Source organism: Propithecus coquereli, unplaced genomic scaffold (genome assembly GCF_000956105.1).
Source record: "Propithecus coquereli isolate 6110/MARCELLA unplaced genomic scaffold, Pcoq_1.0 Scaffold81, whole genome shotgun sequence".
NCBI lineage: Eukaryota > Metazoa > Chordata > Mammalia > Primates > Indriidae > Propithecus > Propithecus coquereli.
The window spans coordinates 4,901,729-4,923,137 of record NW_012154285.1 but is presented as its reverse complement, the minus strand read 5'-3'; the positions used below and the strand labels follow the sequence as shown (position 1 = coordinate 4,923,137).

General features: G+C 52.9%; 1 protein-coding gene across 2 annotated transcripts in view; it reads right to left on the bottom strand.

Moving 5' to 3' along the window:
* KDM2B (lysine (K)-specific demethylase 2B) overlaps window positions 1–21,409 on the bottom strand; it is a 123,605-nt gene that overhangs the window by 66,762 nt on the left and 35,434 nt on the right. For both annotated transcript variants that reach the window (XM_012663452.1, XM_012663451.1), the window contains exons 7-11: window positions 20,387–20,480; window positions 19,238–19,391; window positions 12,648–12,763; window positions 6,800–6,926; window positions 3,374–3,852 (exon numbers count right to left, since the gene is read on the bottom strand). In XM_012663452.1, the coding sequence (XP_012518906.1) occupies window positions 3,374–3,852; window positions 6,800–6,926; window positions 12,648–12,763; window positions 19,238–19,391; window positions 20,387–20,480 (970 nt within the window). The remainder of the gene's footprint in view (window positions 1–3,373; window positions 3,853–6,799; window positions 6,927–12,647; window positions 12,764–19,237; window positions 19,392–20,386; window positions 20,481–21,409) is intronic.

Below are 21,409 nucleotides of genomic sequence, written 5' to 3'. Positions count from 1 at the left end.
TAACCCAATAAGCCCCTCAGGGGTGGTGGAATCTTTATATTACAAATGAAAGATACAATAGATCTTAACAAAAGCCAAAACCTAGCCATCTGGGGACTGAGTTGGATTGGGGACTTCTTCAATCCCAGGGCCTCTGGTTACGCTGAGCCACCATGAGCAGCAGTCTCTGAGGTCCCAGAGAAGCGGAGAGGAGAGAGGCCATCATTTTGGAACATGAGCCAAAGATCTTAATTGGTCGATCATCAGGAAGGAACTACACTGGCCAGAAACATAAACCCCTCAATAGTGGCCAGGGAGGTGGGCATCAGCTATGAATTCTGTCTCAGACCCACATTCCTGAGCTGTTTTTATTTCTCAGCCAATGCAAAAGAATCCCCTACCGCTGAGAAGAGAGAACAAAGGGACTCAAGTGTGCAGCGGGGAAGAAAAGGCTGCCCACCCTCTGTGACAACACTCCCACCATCCCACCATCCCACTCCCAGTCTTGGGTTCAAAAATCTTTTCTGGTCTCCAGGGATAATGAGGGGCCCAGGGCCTGTCAGGAGAATCAGAAGCTCCCCTGTTCCAGAAGAGATGACGGGACCCACTTCCCCCATACAGGAACTTGGCCACATACCACTTAGAGACACAGCAGAAGTTCCAATTTTCCTGGGGCTCTAAGAAAGTCTGTCTACCCAATGTACAAACTCTTCAGCCTGAAAAGAGCCTCTTTAGACAAAGCTCAAGAACATAAATATTTCTAAAGACAGGTTAATTTCAATAAATGAGCTAAGTGGCTTGGTTACACGAATAAGAGATGTGCACACCTAGTGGTAACCGACGAGTGACACTCAGGGTGGCAGTAGGGAGTGGGGACTGGGGCATATGGGGTCAGCTGCTACTCGCTTTCTGCCGATTATAGCCAGTCAGGAACACTGGCCAGGAGAGCCAGGTTATTTTATATGATGCTGCAGACTTTTTTCATGTTGGCAACTAATTACAAAAATATGTTTAATACTGTTCAGGTCAAATGCAACGCCTAGAAGCTAGATTTGGCCCAGGGGCTGCCAACTTGCAACTATGTCTGAGGCCCAAATTGATCTGTTGCTTGTTCTGTAAAGAAAGCCCACGCAATCACCTCAAAATCTTCTCCCCAGGGCCGGGCGCGGTGGTTCACGCCTGTAATCCTAGCTCTCTGGGAGGCCGAGGCGGGCGGATTGTTTGAGCTCAGGAGTTCGAGACCAGCCTGAGCAAGAGAGACCCCGTCTCTACTAAAAATTCGAAAGAAATTAATCAGACAACTAAAAATATATAGAAAAAATTAACCAGGCTTGGTGGCGCATGCCTGTAGTCCCAGCTACTTGGGAGGCTGAGGCAGAAGGATCCCTTGAGCCCAGGAGTTTGAGGTTGCTGCGAGCTAGGCTGACGCCACGGCACTCACTCTAGCCCGGGCAAAAGAGTGAGACTTTGTCAAAAAAAAAAAAAAAAAAAAAAATCTTCTCCCTAAATTTGAGATGGCCTCTAGAAAAGGAAGAAAATCACGTTCTTTACAGCCACCAAAAAAAGCAGTATGGGGTTGTGGGTGGGCAGACAGATGCCCCCACTGAACAGCCTGTGTAGCCTAGGCCAGTTATTGAACCTTTCTGACCCTCAATTTTATCATCTGTAAAATGGGGATAACATAAGTACCACGGAGGGTTGCTGGAAGGTTTAAATGAGTTTGCACACGGAAAACGCCTACAACAGCACATAGTCATTGAGCTGCGACTAAACCCCTTGCAGGGAACGGGGAGGTCTGGGCTCCTTGCATTTTGTCTAAGCCCCTAGCTCAGGCCTCCTCCATACCATCAAGGGGTCCCGGATGAATCCAGCCTGGGAGGCCCATGAGGTGGGCAAAGGTCAGAGATAGCAGGGATCAAGTTTCATCACTAGAAAGAAATCTGACCAACCAGAAACCAGGAACACTACACATAAACAGATCAGAGGCGCAAAGAGGTTTTTAAAGTAAAAAAGGCTTTCCAAAAGCATGGAACAATATTTCCTCTTCAGATGAATGTGTTTTTAACTCATTTACATTTTGGTGCCCTGATACTATTAATTATTTTATTATTGATGAAAATATCTGTTTTCACATTATAGGATCTTAGAAGAAAAATGTAACTACATGACAGAATTCTAAAGATTCCTTTAGGAAATGTAATTTTATGTGTAATTTTATGTGTAAAATTTTATTTGAGGGGGTTGGGGGAGTCCATTATTTTCATAAAATTCTCAAAAGAGGTCAGAAACCTCCAAAAAAGTCAAGAATCAATGAAACACCCATTATCAAGTAAAGATTTGCTTTCTAGGATTATTTATCACAGAGTTCTTTCACCTGGCAACTTCCTCTAACTTATAAGATTTCAGTTTCACATATCTGGAAGGGACATACCTGCTACATATAAAGTGAGGTACACCTGGATTAATGATTTTGTACACTGGCTCCCTCTACTGGTGGCACCTGTTAGGCTACCTGATGTGGGCCCCAGGTCTCCACCACCATAACCCAATAAGCCCCTCAGGGGTGGTGGAATCTTAATATTTCTATATCCCAAGGAGTGACACAATGTTCCCTAAAAGAACACATCAACTACCAAGTCCTGGGTAGTTTGCAGCCATTGAAGAAGAAATTTAAATTCAATACCCAACCCCAAGCAGGCAGCTGGGTCACTTAAGCATCAGACATTGGAGAAGGAAGCCCAAATGCCTCCGAGGCCTCACACTAAGACCCTCACCAACGCTGAAACAGGAGGCAGTTCTGTGCAGCGGTACACACAGAAATTCTGGAGTCACCCTGGGTCCTGATCCCACCTCCACCATCTACATGATCTGTGAGCTCAGGAATGTCCCTTAACTTCTCTACACCTACTTCCTCATCATTTAAATGCAGGTAATAATGGAGACCGCTGAATCTTAAGTGGCTACGTGATGTCCACATTAGCTGGCCGGGGAGAGGACCACAGGGAAGTGCGATCTGCTCGTGTGAAACAGACGCATGGTCCAGGGAAACCAGCCCAGACCAGCAAGTCTTCCCGACAGAGATGGAGGAGTCTGCTCCAAACTCAACAACAGCACTATTGCCGCACACATCACACCTTCTGCCTGGCAGAGCTCCGGTTTCCAACAAGTCCTAGAAAAAACTTAACCACAAAGCCAATTTCCACCATGAAGTTCCCCTGCAGCTCTTAATGGTGGCCTCTGCGCAGACAGAGACCCCCCAGAGGCCCAGCACAGACACCCAGAACAGGAGCACAGTCTGTACCAAGCCAACCTGTGCCATGCTGCCATCGTCACCTTGAACAGAACCTTCCCAGCCCTCCTCAGCTGCCCAGCCCCAGACGCGACCCCTGCCCACCTTCACGCCCTCCAGGAGTGCCTGGGGGTCCTCGATGCCCTCAGGGACACACTTCTTGTTCTCTGGGAGGGATTCGAGTTTCTCCACCAGAGCTTTCAGGCCCTTCAGTTCAAACTCAGTGAGGTGGGTCCATTTGGCAGCAACCTCTGTGGCGGGAGAGCCAGTGGGAGTCTTGGGGTAGTCTATGGGCATCGCGGTGGACTTCACGCTCTCCTCCGACTCATTAGACAAAGTCCTCTTGAGGAACCGCATGGCAGGTGCTTTGGGCTTCTTCCCGGGGGCCTCCAGGTCCTCAGAGGGGGTGCTGGTGGGCGAGACGGGGCCATCGGCGGGCGGCTTGGGTGCCTTGTCCGCACCCTCCCCTTCCTCCTCCTCCTGCTCCTCCTCTTCCTCCTGGGGCTGCTGCTCACATGACTCCTCCTCCATCTCCAGCCAGGAATCGGATGAGAAGCCGTCTACGCTGGGCTTTCTCGGGGCATCTGAGGGGGGGCGGAGGTCACAAGAAAGACCAAGATGAATGCCCAACTCCCTGCTGGAAGTCTCTGGAACCTCCACTCAGCCTCCCTCCCCTTGACTCCAGAGATCAAGCTTCTCTGACGATCCTACTGATCTATGCCTCCCAGCCCCTAGAAAGATGGCTCAGTCAGACAGAGGTTCAAATCCCAGCTATGCTGTGTGTACCCACACGGGTTGCCTCACCTCTCTAAACACACCTGGTACTTTATTTTTTAATGTCTAAAAATAAGCCAAAAAGAACATATATAATTCCATTTATGTGAAATATCTAGAACAGGGGGAAATCTATAGAGACAGGAAATAGATCAGTTGACAGGGGAGAAAAGACAAAAGAAGCTAAAGGGTTTCTTTCTTTTTTTTTTTTTTGGAGACAGAGTCTCACTCTGTTGCCCAGGCTAGAGTGCCGTGGCGTCAGCCTAGCTCACAGCAACCTCAAACTCCTGGGCTCAAGAGATCCTACTGCCTCAGCCTCCCGAGTAGCTGGGACTACAGGCATGCGCCACCATGCCCAGCTAATTTTTTAGTTGTCCAGTTAATTTCTTTCTATTTTTAGTAGAAAAGATTACAGGCATGAGCCACCACACCTGGCCCTAAAGGGTTTCTTTTTAAGGTGATGGAAATGTCCTAAAATTGACTGCAGTGATGGTTGCACAACCCTGTGAATATTCTAAAAACCACTGTATTGTACACTTTACATGGGTGAACTGTATGGTATATGAAGTATATCCCAGTAGAGCTGTTTATAAACATAAGGCACGCCACATGCAGTGGTTCACGCCTGTAATTCTAGCACTTTGGGGAGGCCAAGGCAGGAGGATCGCTTGAGGCCAGGAGTTCGAGACCAGCCTGGGCAACACAGTGAGACCCTGTCTCTTCAACAAATTAAGAAATTAGCCAGGCGTGGTGGCAGCTGTCTATAGTTCCAACTACTTGGAAGGCTGAGGCAAGAGAATCACTCAAGTCCAGGAGTTTGAGGTTGTAGTGAGCTATGATGACAACACGGCACTCCAGCCTGGGTGACAGGGTTGAAACCCTGAATCAAAAAAAAAAATTTTTAAGGCTGGGCGCGGTGGCTCGCTCCTGTAATCCTAGCTCTCTGGGAGGCCGAGGCGGGCGGATTGTTTGAGTTCAGGAGTTCGAGACCAGCCTGAGCAAGAGCGAGACCCCGTCTCTACTAAAATTAGAAAGAAATTAATCGGCCAACTAAAAATATATAGAAAAAATTAGCCAGGCACGGTGGCGCATGCCTGTAGTCCCAGCTACTTGGGAGGCTGAGGCAGGAGGATCGCTTGAGCCCAGGAGTTTGAGGTTGCTGTGAGCTAGGCTGACGCCACGGCACTCACTCTAGCCCAGGCAAAAGAGTGAGATTCTGTCTCAAAAAAAAAAAAAAATTTTTAAATACATAAATAAATAAAAATATAAGGCAAAGCAAATGTCCTCTGGAGGCTGTGGTGAGGAGTAAGCCGGCACAGCCAAGCACAGTTCCTGGCACACGAGTAGCACTGGATAAAGGGGGTGTCTCCCTCACATCTCCCCTTCTCCTTGGCAGATGGGCTGGAAGAGCCGGTGGGAAAACAGTGGCAAGAAAACGTAACGAAAAACAGTGAGCACTGATTACCCTAGCACTGCCTCGCGGTCTCCTCGTGTGCCTGCGAATGGAATTGGACATGTTCTGCCCTAAATATCCAAGGGCGGAAGAAAGGCTGAGAAAACCAGCCTTTGGTTTCCTGGCCTGGGGACGACTAACACTCAGAAATCCTTTCACTCTTCCCAACCTCTGGTCCCCAGGAGAGCGTGTAGCTACTGCAGTCACAGTGGCTCTCACGTTATTTCAGGATTATTTCCCTTCCTTCCCACCAGGCTGGGAGCTCCAGAGGACCAGGTGGTGGCCTTCCGGTACTTTCCAACCCCTGAGTATGGCATCATCTGACGGGAACGAGACTCACAACATACCCCGAAGACAAAGATCCCTGCAGAAACACCGGTCCCCCCTCATATGCCCAGCCTGGAGCCCCTAAAAGTCACTAAGAATGAAACTTCAGCGAAGGGAGGGAGGAGGCCTCCTGCAGGGGGTTAAAGAGAAGAATCTAAAAATCCTGCAGGAAAAGTCATGCAGACCCTACAGGAGACAGACTCCTCTCATCTTTCTGTCCCAGGATGAAAAACGCTGTGGTTCAGACACAGCAGACTGTACATCCAGGAAAAGCCCTCAGCGACAACAGCTCAGAGATCCAGCCAGGAAGAATCGTGTTCTTTCTCTAGATTGCTGGTCGGGGCTTGCTGTCACAGCCAGATGCATCTTCAGGGCGGGCATTTGTGAGGCGAGATTCAAGGACAGAGCCACGTTGGGGGGACGATGTCCCTTTAAGTCCTGGCAGTAGGGCAGGGCACTGCAGCGGCAGCTACAAATGCTCTCTCCCGGCTCCCTCAAGCCTGCACCACTGGCCCTGGTCACCCCTCCTGCGGGCTCAAAGGCAGCCTGGGTGTTTGGGGACTGGCTGCATCTCTCAGGCCTGCTCCTACATAGACAAAAACCCAACCTTTCGTGCAGGGTGGGAATCAGCTGGCAACCACGGTGGAACGAAAGCACGAGGATTCTTTGCTCTGGGGGGTGATCCTGTTTCAGCAGCCAAGCCCAGGACCAGCCCCTCCCTGCCCCTGTAAAGTCACAGGCTGGAGGCCACAAACATGGCTCTTTGGGGGTCACGAGTTCATTTTCTTGAACTCTACATTCAAAGTGGGAAGCTGACGAGAATGGCTTCCCTGCTAAGGGGTCTCTAGGATGCTGCCCAGTACTCTGGGCTCGAAAAGAATCCCCTGAACCCAGGGAGTCTCTCCAGGGCCCGCTGAAAACACAGTTTCTGCCCCAGCTGCGCAGCTGGGGCTGTGGGCTCCCCGCGGCTCACTCACCAACAAGCATGGATTCTCTCTGGTACTCCTGAGTGAGGTAGGAGCGCTGGGTCACACAGTACACATATCTCTCCAAGACATACCAGCACATCTCATAGTAGAAAGGGTAACGGAATTTGGGCTGCACCTGAAAGCAAAGACCCAGGCAGGCGGAGGTCAGTTTTTGGAGGGCAAAGGGGAAAGGAGGGAGAGAAGTGGGGGAGGCTCCCTGGGGGTGGGGGTCATTGTCATCATCTTAGCAAGAGCACAAATGGTGGGAGGGAAAATGGGCGGGTTGCTGGGAGGGGGAAGATGCCAGCAGCATGCACAAATGAGGCAGAGGACGTGGCCCATGTGAGAGCGTAATCTCAAAGGTCCCTGAGCTGCATGCCCTGAAGTTGAATGGGGGCCACCTGGTGCTTCTGTGAGATGCAGAGAAACATAGTTCTCCCCTGACCTGCGAGCAGACGGTGTGCGTACCTGCAGATGGGAGCCACTGCCTGATTCAAACTACAACAGACACGGGCTCATCGTTCTTGAAAATTCTCGCACAGACTCTTCTGTCCCTTCTGCCCCCTTGAAAAACAGAAATCAACCCCCAAACCTTACCCATTTGCAGACAGGCTAAGGAGCATCCTCCTGCACACTGGGAGGGAGGCCGGGCCAGGCCAACCAATGAGGATATGGGGGTGTGGCCTCTCCCTGTGGGCGGGGCCTCAGAGCTCCACCTCCTGCTCCAACCCCACACCACCTGGCACTGCCCAGCCTGTACAGCCACAAAGGGCTCCCTCCGACACAAGTCCCAGGTATGATCTGAGACCGTCCTCACACTGGGGGAGACACAATCGGGTCTGGAGCTGGAGGCCACATGGAGATCCCCCATGGGAGGTTTCTTACAGGAGAGAAAGAAAAGGTGGAGACAGCTCTGTGTATCAGAACCCTAAAGAGGTCTGGGCCCCAGGGGGATTCCGATGGGTGGCAGTTTGGGGTCTAGAGATGGGATGGCAGCGAAAGATGAGAAGGAAGCAACACCACTGATGGACCTGGCAGGATGAACCTTCCGGAAACTGTATCCTGTGCAGTCAAGGGAGGAACAAGGATGGCAGGAGGGTGCTCCCTGACTCCCACCACTGGGCCCCTCTCCTCCAGAGGCTACACAATGGGTCTTCCACATCCACGCTCAAACCTGGCCTGCTCTCCTGCCCTCTCACCAAGGGTGTCTCCGCGAGGGCCAGAGACCCCTCTTCCCTTCCCTGATCCTCCAGGAGCTCATGGAGTTGGATGTTAAGCAAGCACACTCTCCCACCCAGCTGCCCTGGTCTCTCTGCTGACAATAAACAAATGACATTCTGCATCTGGGACAAACACAAATACAAGCAGATCTAGGTTCTCCATTGGCCCTAAAATACTATTTTCCTGCCTTCTCGAAATGCCCACCTGGAAAAGGGCCCAACTTGGCCATCTCTGAGAGACCTAGGTCTCACTCAGCTCCCGCCCACTCCTGCTAACTCAGTTTTCAGTTTCGAGGCCCTTTTTCCAATCTGAGGGCCTCATTCCTCCCATCTGCACATTGGGTCCATTTGATCTCCCTGCCGCTGGCGAGTGGTGTGCTCTGCAACGAGATCATGGTCGTCACATGCTTTCAAGCTCCTTGGGGGATGCATGGAGTTGGGATCATAATCTAGCGGTTTCCTTGGCTCCAGCTACTTTCCTGAGAACCCCAGTTTTATTGCTGGGATAGTATTGATCTTTTTTCATAGTTAATGGATCAATGCCCTCTGGAATTTAAAAAAGAGGGACTCCAGCATGAAGCAGACCTTGATTTCCTGTGAAGAAGGGTTTTGGGGGGGGTCTCAGCCCCACCCCTAACAAGGGCCGAATGATTTTGAAACAAATTGCAGGCTGAGGACAGACAGACGCTCGCTCTCATCTCCTGACATTAGTCTTGATTGGTAAAACTCTGAAGTTGGTTTGGCTTTTCAAATTTTCGGACACCATCCAAGCCACCCTGCCGTTGATGGACACAACGACCATCAGTTAATCTTTCTAGATTAGAAAAAAAAAAAATGAGGGGGCTATATTTCAGGAGGGGAAAATAAGTTTCCCTTCTTTGTTGCTGAACCCAAGGGAAACCAGCTGGGTGAAAACAAATGCTGATGAAGGAATTCAAAATTTTTAAATTTTTTTTTTTATTTTTTTTTCCAAGAGAGGACTGCAGGAAACAAAATTTGCAAAGAATTGACTTACAAACAGGTTGTCGCCTTCCACCCTTCGCCTTCAAAAGGTTTCAGCCACATGCCTGGGAACATTAAACACACGATTGCTCAACATTATTTGTTGACAAATTCGGAGCCTCACCAAATCGAGTTGTTAACCAATGTCAATCCAAAACAAAGGGCAAGGCAGTCAGAAAGCATGCAATGCTCCCAGCCTGGAGGGACATCAGTCTGTCAGGATCTCAAGGGTTCACTTTGAGTTCCAAAGGCCCGTTGGTTCGTGTGGCACCTGGCCTGAGCCCTGCCTCGGAGGCCCAAGTCATCTCAGAGCTGAGTGACCGCAGGAGATGAGAAGAGAGGGTTTCTCAGTGCATCTACAACTCCCAGGTCTCAAGGACTTGGAAAAAGTAAAATAGGAGGGTGGGTGGAAGTGTCCTAAAATTTGTTTTTCTCCTGGAAAAAAAAAAAAAAGTCAATGGGAAAAAAAAAAAATCCAATGGTAGGGGGAAGGGGAGAGGTAGGGTAAATTATTTGCAATTTCCAAATAGATTCACTGGCCAGGAGGGAATGGGGTGTGCTGGCATTACCTTTTCTGGGAAGGCTGCTTTCACTAGAGCCATTAGGGGGGAAAAAAGACAAATATGAGAGAGATGGCAGTTTAATGAGTGATCATTTGGACCATCCCTACCACTTATCAACCTAACCGAGGTTAAAACTATGTAGTGATTGTTGAGACATTATCTTAAAATAGCAAACAGGCGACATATCCACTTGGGTGTAGTTCTCCCATCACTCTTCATGGCTTCAGAATGGGGGGAGGGAGATTTCATCTGCAAGGGCGGAAATGGAAATCCACCAGTCCCCAACTCTTGCGTGTGTTTGGGCTGCCTGATGGGCGGGGACACTGCGTGATGAGGTCACCTATCATCCGGCCCAGAAAAATGACGATGGTGACAGTAAGACATAGCTTCCTAAACCCAGGAGGACCCGGGGGTTCCCTACTCTGGATGGGGGTCCCCCATGGTGGGCCGCAAAGGCAAATTCTTTCTCCAAGACAAACCCACACCATAGAGCTTGGAGACCGACAGTTTCCTCTGTCCCACCCCCTGCATTCGGTTTCTAAGCAAAGCCATGTTTTAGGACTCTTAAAAAACTATTAAATATTTTTAAATGGCCATAACCTTCTTAGGCGAGCTCTGGGGGATGTAAGGAATTAAGCTGTAGCGAGCTGACAAGGAGCGTTGGCATTTCATCTGGCTTCTAGTGCTCTCTCCCTAGCGCCTTTTGTCTGCCTTGGCTCCCAAGACATAAACAATTGGGCCTTGTGGCCAAGCCCCTCTCCAAAGACCAGAAATCGAAGCAGATTAAACAGACTGCCGCTGGTTCCAGCCCACCAGCCCCCAGCTGCCAGCCTGCTTCGGTGAAGCCAGATGGGGTGCCCGCTCAGAGGACAGGGACAGCGGGCCTTGGGGGAAGGGACCCTGCTGTTCTCCACCTGGACGTGATATCCCACACGAGCTCAACAGGTCACTCGGGGGTCCACTCCGTTCGTTCGTTACCCTGCCTCCCGCCTCTTGGCGTGGGTGGGGGAGGGGAGCTGGGCTCCTAAGAGAACAAGAGGACTCAAATCCACTGATTTGTACAATTGGATTCCGGGGCGGGGGACGGCTGCCCAGCAAGTTGACAAAGCCTTTAGAAATGCCAGCTTGACTCTGGCTTTCAGGAATAGCCTGTGAAAGTCCCGGGGCCGGCTTCTCCCTCTAGATTGCTCCTTTTCCATCCCACACCTGCTCGCGTGCTCACGCACAAACTGGCCCATTCTTTAGGACCTCGCAACACTGGCTTCCTCAGGTGCTCTCCCCAGTCAGATCCAGAGTCCCCGGAAGACACATGGCCGAGACCTGACCTCAGACCAGGCCAGACCCTCTTTCCAAGGAACAGTTGGCCAGAGCCCCAGACAGCACTTGACCCAGACTGTGAGATGACCGCTTGTGCCCAAACGGTGCCTTTCTCCTGAATGTCACGGGACAGCATCCCTCAGACCAGGCCCGGGGCTGGCCTTCCCTGGCGGGACAGGGACGGTAGGCAACAGAGAAGTAAAGGAAGAAAGTCCACGAAACAAGGGCCTCGCACAGGGCCCAGCCCAAACCCAGGTCTCTGCAGATCCGGGCATCCCAGGCAGCAAACGTGCCAACCTGCAGATGTGCACACCCCCAAGGCACCAGGCCCCTGACTACCGCTCCAAGTTCTCCAGGAACCCCCAAACGAGGTCCCTCAACACCAGGACTGTGAAGAGGTTCAGATACACACATAGTCGCTAAGACTTTCACTCACGTATACGATCCCACGCAAACCAAGGCCTGAAAACAAGATCAGGAAGGACAGGGGCTCTGGGCAGAGCAGTTGCCTATGCAAGACGTTTCCTTGGGGTCCGGGCACAGCAAGACCTCACTGGGGCAAAATGCCATCTCTGAGGCAAAGTCCAAGAAGAAATGACATGGTCTGTCCATACGACGGAATATTACTCAGCCATAAAAAGGAACGCGGTACTGACACGTGCAACATGGATGGATCTCGAAAACATGCTGAGTGAAAGAAGCTGGTCACAAAAGGCCACATGTCATATGACTGTATTTTAGAACGTATGTCTAGAACAGGCAAATCCGTACACAGAAAGTAGATTGGGGGTTCCCAGGGGAGGAGGGGACAGGGAAATAGGGAGTGACTGCTCATGGGTACGGGGTTTCCTTTTAGGTTGATGAAAATGTTCTGGAATTAGTGGTGATGGCTGCACGACCTTGAAAATACTCTAAGAACCACTGACTTGTGCACTTTAAATGGTGAATTTTATGGTATGTGAATTATATCTTAGTTTTAAAAAAAGAAAGCAAATATTTGAATAGCTATGTAAAAAAATAAAGAGGAAAAAGAAGAAGAAATGGGCCCTTTTTGTCCCAGGTCTCCAGTGTCTGACCCCGTTTCGGGCCTGGCGACACCTGGTCAAGTCCCCGCATGGGAAAGGAAGGCTAAGCTCCAAGCCGCCGCTGCTTTTCAGGGGAAACTCGCGGAGTGGAGGGCACACGTCAGGTGTCTCAGCCTCAGCCCTCCATCCTTGGATATGGGGTGGGGGACACTTTGTGTCTGAGAAACCGTTACTGTCACTGCCAAGGGCAGAGGAAAGCCTCAGCCCCAGGGAGCCAGGGCCCCCCAGCAGACCCTGAGACCAGCGCAGAGACGGGACCTCGGGCTCACAGACACTGGCTTCCTCAGGCGCTCTCCCCAGTCAGATCCGGGGTCCCGGGAAGACCACATGGCCGAGACCTGATCCCAGACCAGGTCAGACCCTCTTTCCAAGTGCACATCCAACCTCACACGACAGCACCAAGATTGCCCCACCCCCTCACGTCCCTGTCTTCACGTGAGGAGGAGGAGGAGGCGGGGTCCCTGGGCTCCCCCAGGGCTTTCTGGAGAGATACTTCCTCTTCAACAAGGGGGTTTTGGCTGCCACTGGCCAGGAGGTGAACAGAAACTCCAGGGCCCCTGAGTGGGCTAGACGCAGGGAGCGGGAGGGAGGGGGACCTGCGGAGGGCTTCAGAGTGACCTACTCCACGCGCCCGAGCGCTGGGCAGAGAGGAGAGAAGGAAGCCCCTTACCCGTGTTCTGTCCTCGATCTCGTAGATGCGCAGCTGCATGGGCACGTTGAAGCTGTGCAGGATGTTTCCGCCGAACACCAGAGAGTCTACGGGGGTGTAGACCGCATGGATCCAACCTGGCGGGGAGGGCAAAGACAGGATGAGCCGCTGGCCCCCTGGGGCCCCTCTCTCATGGAGCTGTAGCGAGGGGAGCCAGCAGGCAGAAGGGTGCAGAGGGCCAAGAGAGCACCTGGGGCCAGGAGCCACGGTGCTCAGGGACAGCCAAGGCTCCTGGCCAGCCGAGAGGACCCAGCCTGGCAGCCCCGAGCGGCCGCTGGCTAACTCGAGTTGGGGGGTGGGAAGCTGTAGACCAGGCCCCACCTCTAGGGCCTTGGTGACAAAAAGCTTCCTCCTGGGACTGGGCTGCAGCTGCCACCAGAGAGGCAGCCCCTTTTCCCCACCTGCGTGCTGGCCAGGCAGCTGGAGCCCCGTCTCCCAGCCTGCACACCTGGCCTGAGCCTTTTCCTGTCATCCCAGCACACGCCAGTCTCAAGTGGGGTCACAAAGGATGGCTCGGAGCCACAATGGAGTGACACCTTGTCAGAACTGGGGGACCCAGACACTCTCCTCTGCCCGAGTCCACCTTCTGTCTTCAAACTCCTCCCAGGCCCATTTCCAGGTGGTCTCCTGGGACATGTGTCACCTGCACCCCCATGTCACCTCTGCCACCTCCCTGCCCCACAGGCCAGGAGTGGCTGGGACTCTCTCCTGCACACTCTCTCCCACAGCTGGGCCGCAGTTCATCTGCCCAGGCTCCCAGCCCAGAGCGAGGCATAGTCGTCATGACAAGGATCATGAGGTGCCCACCTTGTGGGGAGGGGCGTCCTCTGGGCTTTCCAGGCCTTAACTCATTAATTCTCTACAAAAGCCCTAAGAAGTACATACTATATTCAACCCCAATTTACAGATGAGGAAACTGAGGCACAGGAAAACGAAGTCACTCATCAGGATTTCAAACCCAGGAAGTCAGCCTCCGCGAAGGCTGGAGAAATTGTTCAACACGTCACTGCCACATCTCGGTCCACGCTGGCCACGCCACAAGTGCTCCGGAGACCCACACATGTCACCCGCCTGTCAGACCGCACAGCACAGAGCTGGGGGACAGGCAGTATTACAGTCGACCCAGATTCGCGGGTGCTGAAACTGAGGGTACACGGAGGAAAGCCACTTGCTGAATGAAGTCACAGCTGGCAGGGGACAGCAGCTCTGTTTTTAGCCTCTACACTGCATCAAAGGCTTAGCACAGGCCTGAGAGTCCCAGGGGACAGGCACGGAAACAGGTAGGGGCGGCAAAAAGAGAAACGCAGGGAGAAGTAAGGAGGCAAAGACAAGGACAGACAGAGGCAGAGAGACTCACGGTGAAAGCCAAGGTGGGGGTGGGGTGACACAGGCAAGGCAACAGGGGCCTAAGACCCTGAGCCTCAACAAGCCCGGCCCCGGGGCCACTGTCCTCTCTTCTCCAGCCCGAGTGCTTAATTCTTTCACTCTGAGTTAAATTACAGAGCCTGACACCCCCTCGAGCCTGAGCAGTTCCAGGCCCTCGCCCCCAATGAGCTGAAACACGCCAGCCCTGAGTCACGGGCAGCCGCCGCTGCTGGGAGCAAAGCTGCCGCTGGGAGCAAAGCTGCCGCCTGGGAAGGTGGTACGCAGAGGCTGCGAGGCCACTGCTGGCGCCTGTGCCGGACACTCAGCCGCAGGCCCTCCCTGCCGGCGACAGTGCGTGGGACAGAGCTGGCCGTCCGCAGGGGAGAGCAAGGGAAAGCTCGTCACCAAGAGCCCAACGCCGCCCAGCTCAGGAATGAAGCCTTTGCTTTATGGAACCTCGCTCTGTGCTTAGCTCCCTGGGCCTCTGGTGTGTCTCCGCGGCGGCTACCCTGTCGGCCAGGTGTGCCGTGGTTGCCAGTGACCGTCGAGCCCCCAGGCCCCTTCCCCAGCACCTTCATCCTCTCTTTACAGAAGACTGGGACCTGGGACCACTGGGTTCAAGGGCCTGGCTCTAAGACTGTCCCTTCTCCTGGGGACAGGATGCACTGAGGGAGACCACTCCCTCCTTGGTTGGGAACCTGGTGAGCCAGCGCTCCATCAATACACGCAACTGCCGTTGATATGTGCGGTTGTCTCCACCCACCGTGAGGGCTCTGGGAAAGGACGGTGCCCACATACACGCGGACCTACCAGCCCTGAACGCTCCCTGCTCTCCCGGCAGGTGGAAAGGCAGACACACCTGACTTACATCTGTTACCCTGATGTGGGAGCAAAGAGAAACAGAAAAGAGTTGCCACTGCAAGGGGGAGGGGGCAGGGAATCTGTATGCCCAGACATTCGAGGGATCTAGAAGCTTCTTCCTGAGCCAGGGCCTCACAGGCAGGTCAGGCAGGCTCCCCCCACCGCCCCCAGTTTAAAATCACTGTCCAGCCCCTCCCCAGCCCTGCTCACATCTGCTTCATCACTGACATGCGACCCTCAGGAAGAACCGGGAGTGGCAATAACAGTGTTCACAGCCCTGTCCGTATCCCGATGGCATCTCACTCGCGACAGCCCAGGGAGCTTGAGAGGTGTCTCGGGCTGGAGACTGGGTTGGGGAGGCTGGTATCTGCCTCCTGCTTCCAGGCCAGAGTCGTTGACAGTATGAAGGCAATAAACTGGCTATTCAGGCCAAGTGACAAGGGACAGATCCAATCATGGAGGGAAAGCCAGCGACCCACAAAACCTACTGACAGGGTATCCCCACAACCCACCTTTACGGCTGCTACAAGAATAAACCCAAAGGTCACAGAACTCGGGGGCACCTCACAGACACCCATGACCCAGCCGGGCCGTGGCTTCCTTCATGAGCTTCAGTGACCTCCCTGTGCTGGACGGGGACCAGGACCAGGACCAGGCACCATGGCTGCCAAGACGAAGCAAGACGGCTTCTCCTCTCAACCTCACAGATGGGTGCAGGGCCAGTTACTCCATTACAGTTAGAAAAACAGGGACGTTTCATATGACCGTCTGAATTGCTTCCTTCCCAAATGGGGGGACTAGCACTCCAGGCCCCACTCCCACCTGGCCCCACCTGGTTTCTGGCGGCCTCACCACCTTCTGATCATGTCCAGCCTGCTTCACTGCTGCCCCCTCCCTGCTCTAGACCCATTTTATGGATGCAACATCTGAGGCCCAACCACATTACTCCGCTAAGGAGCTGTTTCTCAGACTTGCTGGAGTCTGAGAAATACCCAGGGCTACCATGAAGTGTGGGTCTTGGGTGGTTCTTACTACAATGCAGCCCAAGTCGCAGATCTCCATGGTCCCCCCCAGGGACTCCCACCCCTGGGAGTATATTTGGCCATTGAAAATGCCTGGCGTGGTGGCACGCACCTGTAGTCCCAGCTAATGGGGAGACTGAGGCAGGAGGATCACTTGAGCCCAGGAGTTCAAGGCTGCAGTGAGCTATGATGACATCACTGCACTCCAGCCCGGGCGACAGAGTGAAACCCCGTCTCTCAAAAAAACTAAACTGAAAGAAAATAAAATATTCCTAACCCATCAGCATCACGTGAGCTTTCAGGGCGGAAGACCCTTCAAGTGACAGCGTAGGAGGAGACATGCCTAAGGTCACAGTGTGGGGATGAAAACCCAGAGCAGAGGTGGGAAATGCCAGAATTAGATTCTCCGCTTCAATATAGAAAAATGCCCATCCAGGGAGCTGCAAACCCTCCCTGGATTCCCTAAGGCTCTCTCCCCAAAAGCCACAAACCAACCACCACAATCTCAGCTGTCTGTCTGTCTGTCTGTCAGAGGCAGAGAGGGCGGGGACGCTGCAGAGAATCCCCAGGCCCTGGGGGGGACCCAAAATACAAATCTAGGTCTGTGGACTCCAAGACTCTTACTCTGTTCGTTTTCAACAGTTGGCAGAATTTGGGAAAAATAACGATGGTGCAGATTTTCATAAACTCAAAATTATTAAATTTAAAGTACTCTCCTTTATTCTGAAATTTTGTACTTGCCACTTTTTTAGTGTAAGAATAGTCTTTCTTTCATAATAGATGATGTTTGTTGGCGTTTTTCTTTAATGAACGCTCATCTTTAGCAAAATTACAAGTCGGTAACTCTGCAGCAGTTCCCAACTTTTTTTTTTTTTTTTTTTGAGACAGAGTCTCACTGTGTTGCCCGGGCTAGAGTGAGTGCCGTGGTGTCATCCTAGCTCACAGCAACCTCAAACTCCTGGGCTCAATCGATCCTCCTGCCTCAGCCTCCCGAGTAGCTGGGACTACAGGCATGTGCCACCATGCCCGGCTAATTTTTTCTATATATTTTTAGTTGTCCAATTAATTTCTTTCTAATTTTAGTAGAGACGAGGTCTCGCTCTTGCTCAGCCTGGTTTCGAACTCCTGAGCTCAAACAATCCGCCAGCCTCGGCTTCCCAGAGAGCTAGGATTACAGGCGTGAGCCACCGCGCCCGGCCCCAACTTTTTTTAATTTCATTGATCCGTGATGAAATCAATGTCTGGGAACCTCTGAACTACTCTGCGCCCTTCATCGTCCCCCACCGCCCCACCCCCGCACAGGAGATGACAAACTTCAACTATCCCTTTTCCACTTTCCAGAAATCCAGGAAAAAATCCGAATATCTTACTCATGACCGTTGGGGCCAGAGAAGTCTTTGCCAGGGTCTAACTCGACTCCTGCTTGCTGCAGTTCAAATCCGCATCTCTTCTTCCCGCCTTCAGCAGACAGTCACGTGTCTGCTGTGGCCTTAGATGCTCCTTCTCGAGACCTTCCCCAACTTGCTTAAGTCACTTAAGTCACCAAAATCAACACCCCTCCCACCCCAGATTGGGGCAAAGTGATGAGCCCCCGCCCAGGTCTGCATGAGAAAGGGACCCCAGGCCTGTCCCCCCAGCACTGAGGAGGCCGGGCACTCAGGAGAAGGGGTTGGGACAGGTCCCGAGGGTCTGGGAGTTCAGGTCCACCCCACCCCAAGCAGCGACGGGACAGCCGAGGTGCGGAGAGAAGAGACCAAGGTCACAGTCAGCAGCAAGGCCGAGAGCACCGCGGCGTCCCACCGACTCCGCCAGGGCCCATCCGCCAGCACCTGCAGAGTGGCCTGTGCACACTCGAGGACACCGCCTCCTTCCGTCCACGCCTCCATTCCACATCTGCAGGCTGTCGCCCCAAATACTGACCACCACGTACAGCCCCTTCTGTCCAAAGCAGGGCTCCTCCCCTTCCCTGAGCCAAGCAGGTCTGAGGACAGACCTAGGGCCATGGTAACAAAGTCACCCCCACTAAACCCTGTACCTCCAAATCCAAAATTTCCCTAAGAGAGAAGTCTCCACCGTCTGCCCAACTTTCTAGAAGAGCCCAGGAGTGCAGGCTCCATCCCCACAGCGGGAACCGCTACCACAACCGCAACAGCCCCTTCAGCTGACGCCACACACTAGTACTTGGTGTCTAGACCCAAGGCCAGCTTCTGGTCCAACTCCCAGAAACCTCAGTGTGATCAGCTTCTCCATCTAATGGATCTTAGTGGCCTCAAAAGATACTCTTAGCCTCTGGTCCAAGCTTCTACCCAGTGGTAGATTCTCTGCAAACTCCCTGACACACCCATATCTAGCTTCTACTTGTATAATTCCAGTGATGGGGAGCTCACTACCTAACAGAGCAAGTTATTCCAAGACCACTTGCTATACCTCTTCTTCCAGGAGACAGTTCTCCCCTTGCTGGCTGTAGTTGCCACGCATCTTTACTTCCTGGGTAAAACAACCCAGTTTCTCCTGCAAAGTCATCTCACCCAAGTGCTTGCCAGACTCCTCTGTCTTCAGGTCGACTTACCCTCCAAAGCATGATGACCAAGAGGAACAAAACCTTCTACGTGTGGCCCAATCCCCTAATTCTATTCAATGGGACTGTCACCTCCCTCATCCTGGGTAAAATACTTCCATTAATGCAGCCTAAGACTAAACTGCCTGACTCCCAGGTCATAAGCCACGTCCACTACTGACTCAGTCTATAAACAGGCCAAAGCCCTTGGCGCTTCTCCACACAACGACAGGCAAGCCAGTGTTAGCTCACTCGGTCCTCACGGCCACTTTGGGGAGTCTTAACCCCATTTCACAGATGGGAACACTGAGGCACAGACAGGTGAAGTCACAGCTTGTAAGTGGCAGAGCCTGAATTCCAGGGGAAGCCCTGCATTGCCCTTCCCCAGAGCCTGCCTCAGGGCAAACCTGCCTCCCTCACCCAAGGACCACTGTTATCACCTCACACAGAAATCTCACAGGAAGTCCTGTGGAGGCAGCAAGCCTCCCCTGCAGGTGGGCCCCAGGCTTCCTCCAGAAGGAGAGAGAATTCCAGCCCATAGGCAGGGAGATGCGGTCCAACGACACGAGGGGAAACTGGGCTGCTTTTCCCTGCAGCCTGAGGCCTGCCCCACTCAGGGGCTGCCAACGGCCATTCAAACCAGCAGGCCCCGAGAAACCCTCCCTCAAGAAACCCTCCCGCAGCCCGAAACCCTGGCTGAGGCCACAGAAGACCGGGAGCCCAGCACCAGCCCCGCTGGAACCTACCGGAAGGGATGAAAAATGTGTAGCCCTGTTTCAGCTCAATTCTTTGGCATCGTTCCACACGGTCTCCCAGAAAGATGTCACTCTGTTTGCCTGACAGCACCCACTCCTCATAGAGCGCCAAATTGTGCAGGGTTGGAGGAATCAGCCAGAAGATCTTGGGAGGAGAAGGAGGCAACAGTCAGCTGAGGGTCGGGCCAAAGTCCTCGATTTCTTCCAGGCCCTGACATAACCCAAGGAGATGGCCCCACCTGCCTGGGGGTGATGGGGGATCTCCCATCCCCGGGACCCCGTGCAGGACGGGGCACAAAGGGTCTCTGAGGAGGTGGGGAGGGCTGTGCCCACCTTTAGGGAATCTCCATTCCAGCTGAAATACCAGGCTGGGAATACTTTCTGGACTGGGTGGAACATTCTTTCTCCCGAGCCACAGGATTGTCTGGGAGGTGGGGGAAGGAGAGCAAGGGAATTTCCTAAGTTGTACGATAAAATGGCCCAATAAATAAACCCAGCTTGTGCTCACTTTGGAGGAGGAGGAAAAACATCTGGAATCAAGTGGGTTGACTTCCTCCCAGAATCTCTTACAACAAACACGCACGCAGACCCCGAGGAGCAGGGCGGCACACGCGTGTTCTCGAGAAGCGCCCGCATCCATGTGAGGACACCTATGTCCCCGCGTGGACGCACACACGAAGAGTAGACACGGCCGGCGCACCCTGAACGCACACCCCACCTCCTCTCTCAGGATGGCGTCTGCTCCCAGTGTCAAATGTTCCTCGAGGCAGGTGGTGCTAGCAGCTAGACTTGGAAGTTTAAAGGTCCCAGGGCTGGATGGGGCTGAGATGACAGCCAGGAAATGTGAATGCTGCAGGTTCTCGGGAGCCAAACCGGGGTTCGAACCTGGTCTAAGGTGCTTAGAACACTGGACTGGGCTAGCTGGAGGGCGTGAATGGGTGACTAGATGTGATGTAAGAGAGCTGACCATGAACTTTCCCTCCAGATGGTTCCAGAGGAAGGAGTGGCCCTGAAGGTACTCACAGGGCAGGGGCTGGCTGGAGGAGGGGGTTGAAGGAACGGGAAAGATGAGTGAGCCCCCCACACACCCCCAACAGCTGCAGATACACAGAAAGTTGAAGCGACTCCACTGGAACTCACCTTCCCACCCCGGAAAACATGGTACCAAACGGAAGTGCCTCCAAAATCGATGTGGAAGTCAGTGAAACAACCTTTCACGCTCATCAGACAGTACCTGCGGCACAGAGGCAGGGGGACAGAAAAAAATAATTCAAGATCTCAGTCACAGGAGGTGAGCACACGGCTTCTACCGTGCCTGACCTGGTGCCCTTTTATAAATGCTGACGCTGGGGGATTTCTTTTTTTCTTTTTTTAAAACCCAAATCTAACTGGAGTTCCCCACGGGGGGAAGCCCCTGGGATCAGGTGACAAATCTCCCACGCTGGCCACCTACCCCAGAGGCTGGCGGCGGCGCTATGGTTTTGTTTTCAGGTTCCCGCAAGAAGTGGCAACCCCCAGGCCACTTCATTCCTTCCTCACGGCTGGTTTCTACCCTTGCTCACCCCTACCCTACCCAAGTAAGAGGCTTCGTTTCTGCTCCTTCCCTATTCAGATACCTGCAGTAGTTCTTCCAAGCTGTCAGCCCCCTTGGTAGCAGCTGGGCCCTCTGGAATTCAGTTGTAAACCACCTGCGTGGCTTGCCAGTGACCAGTCCCCACTCACTTCCTCATTCACTCAACCAGCGGTCCAGCCCTTCGTGAGCTTGGGCATTGAGGGAAACGCATGAGAATGCATAAGACCCCTGTCCCTAAGGATGTGACACTTAAAGCAGCAAGGTACAGGGAAAGTTACGTGGCAAGACAAACTGCAACTGATTGCCAAGTAGGCAATGCAGCTAGAAAGGAACGGGGTATCAGCCCCAAAAGACCACACTGCATATGATTCCGTGTACAGGAAATGTCCCGAAGAGGCAAATCTATAGAGACAGAAAGCAGATCGGTGGTGGCCAGGGGCTGGGGGTGGGGAATGGGGAGTGACTGCTAATGGGTACAGGGTTTTATTCTGGGGTGAGAAAAGAAAAATGTCCTAAAGTTGATCGTGGTTGCACAACTCTGTGAACATACTAAAAACCATCAAATTGTACACTTTTATTTTTTTTTTGAG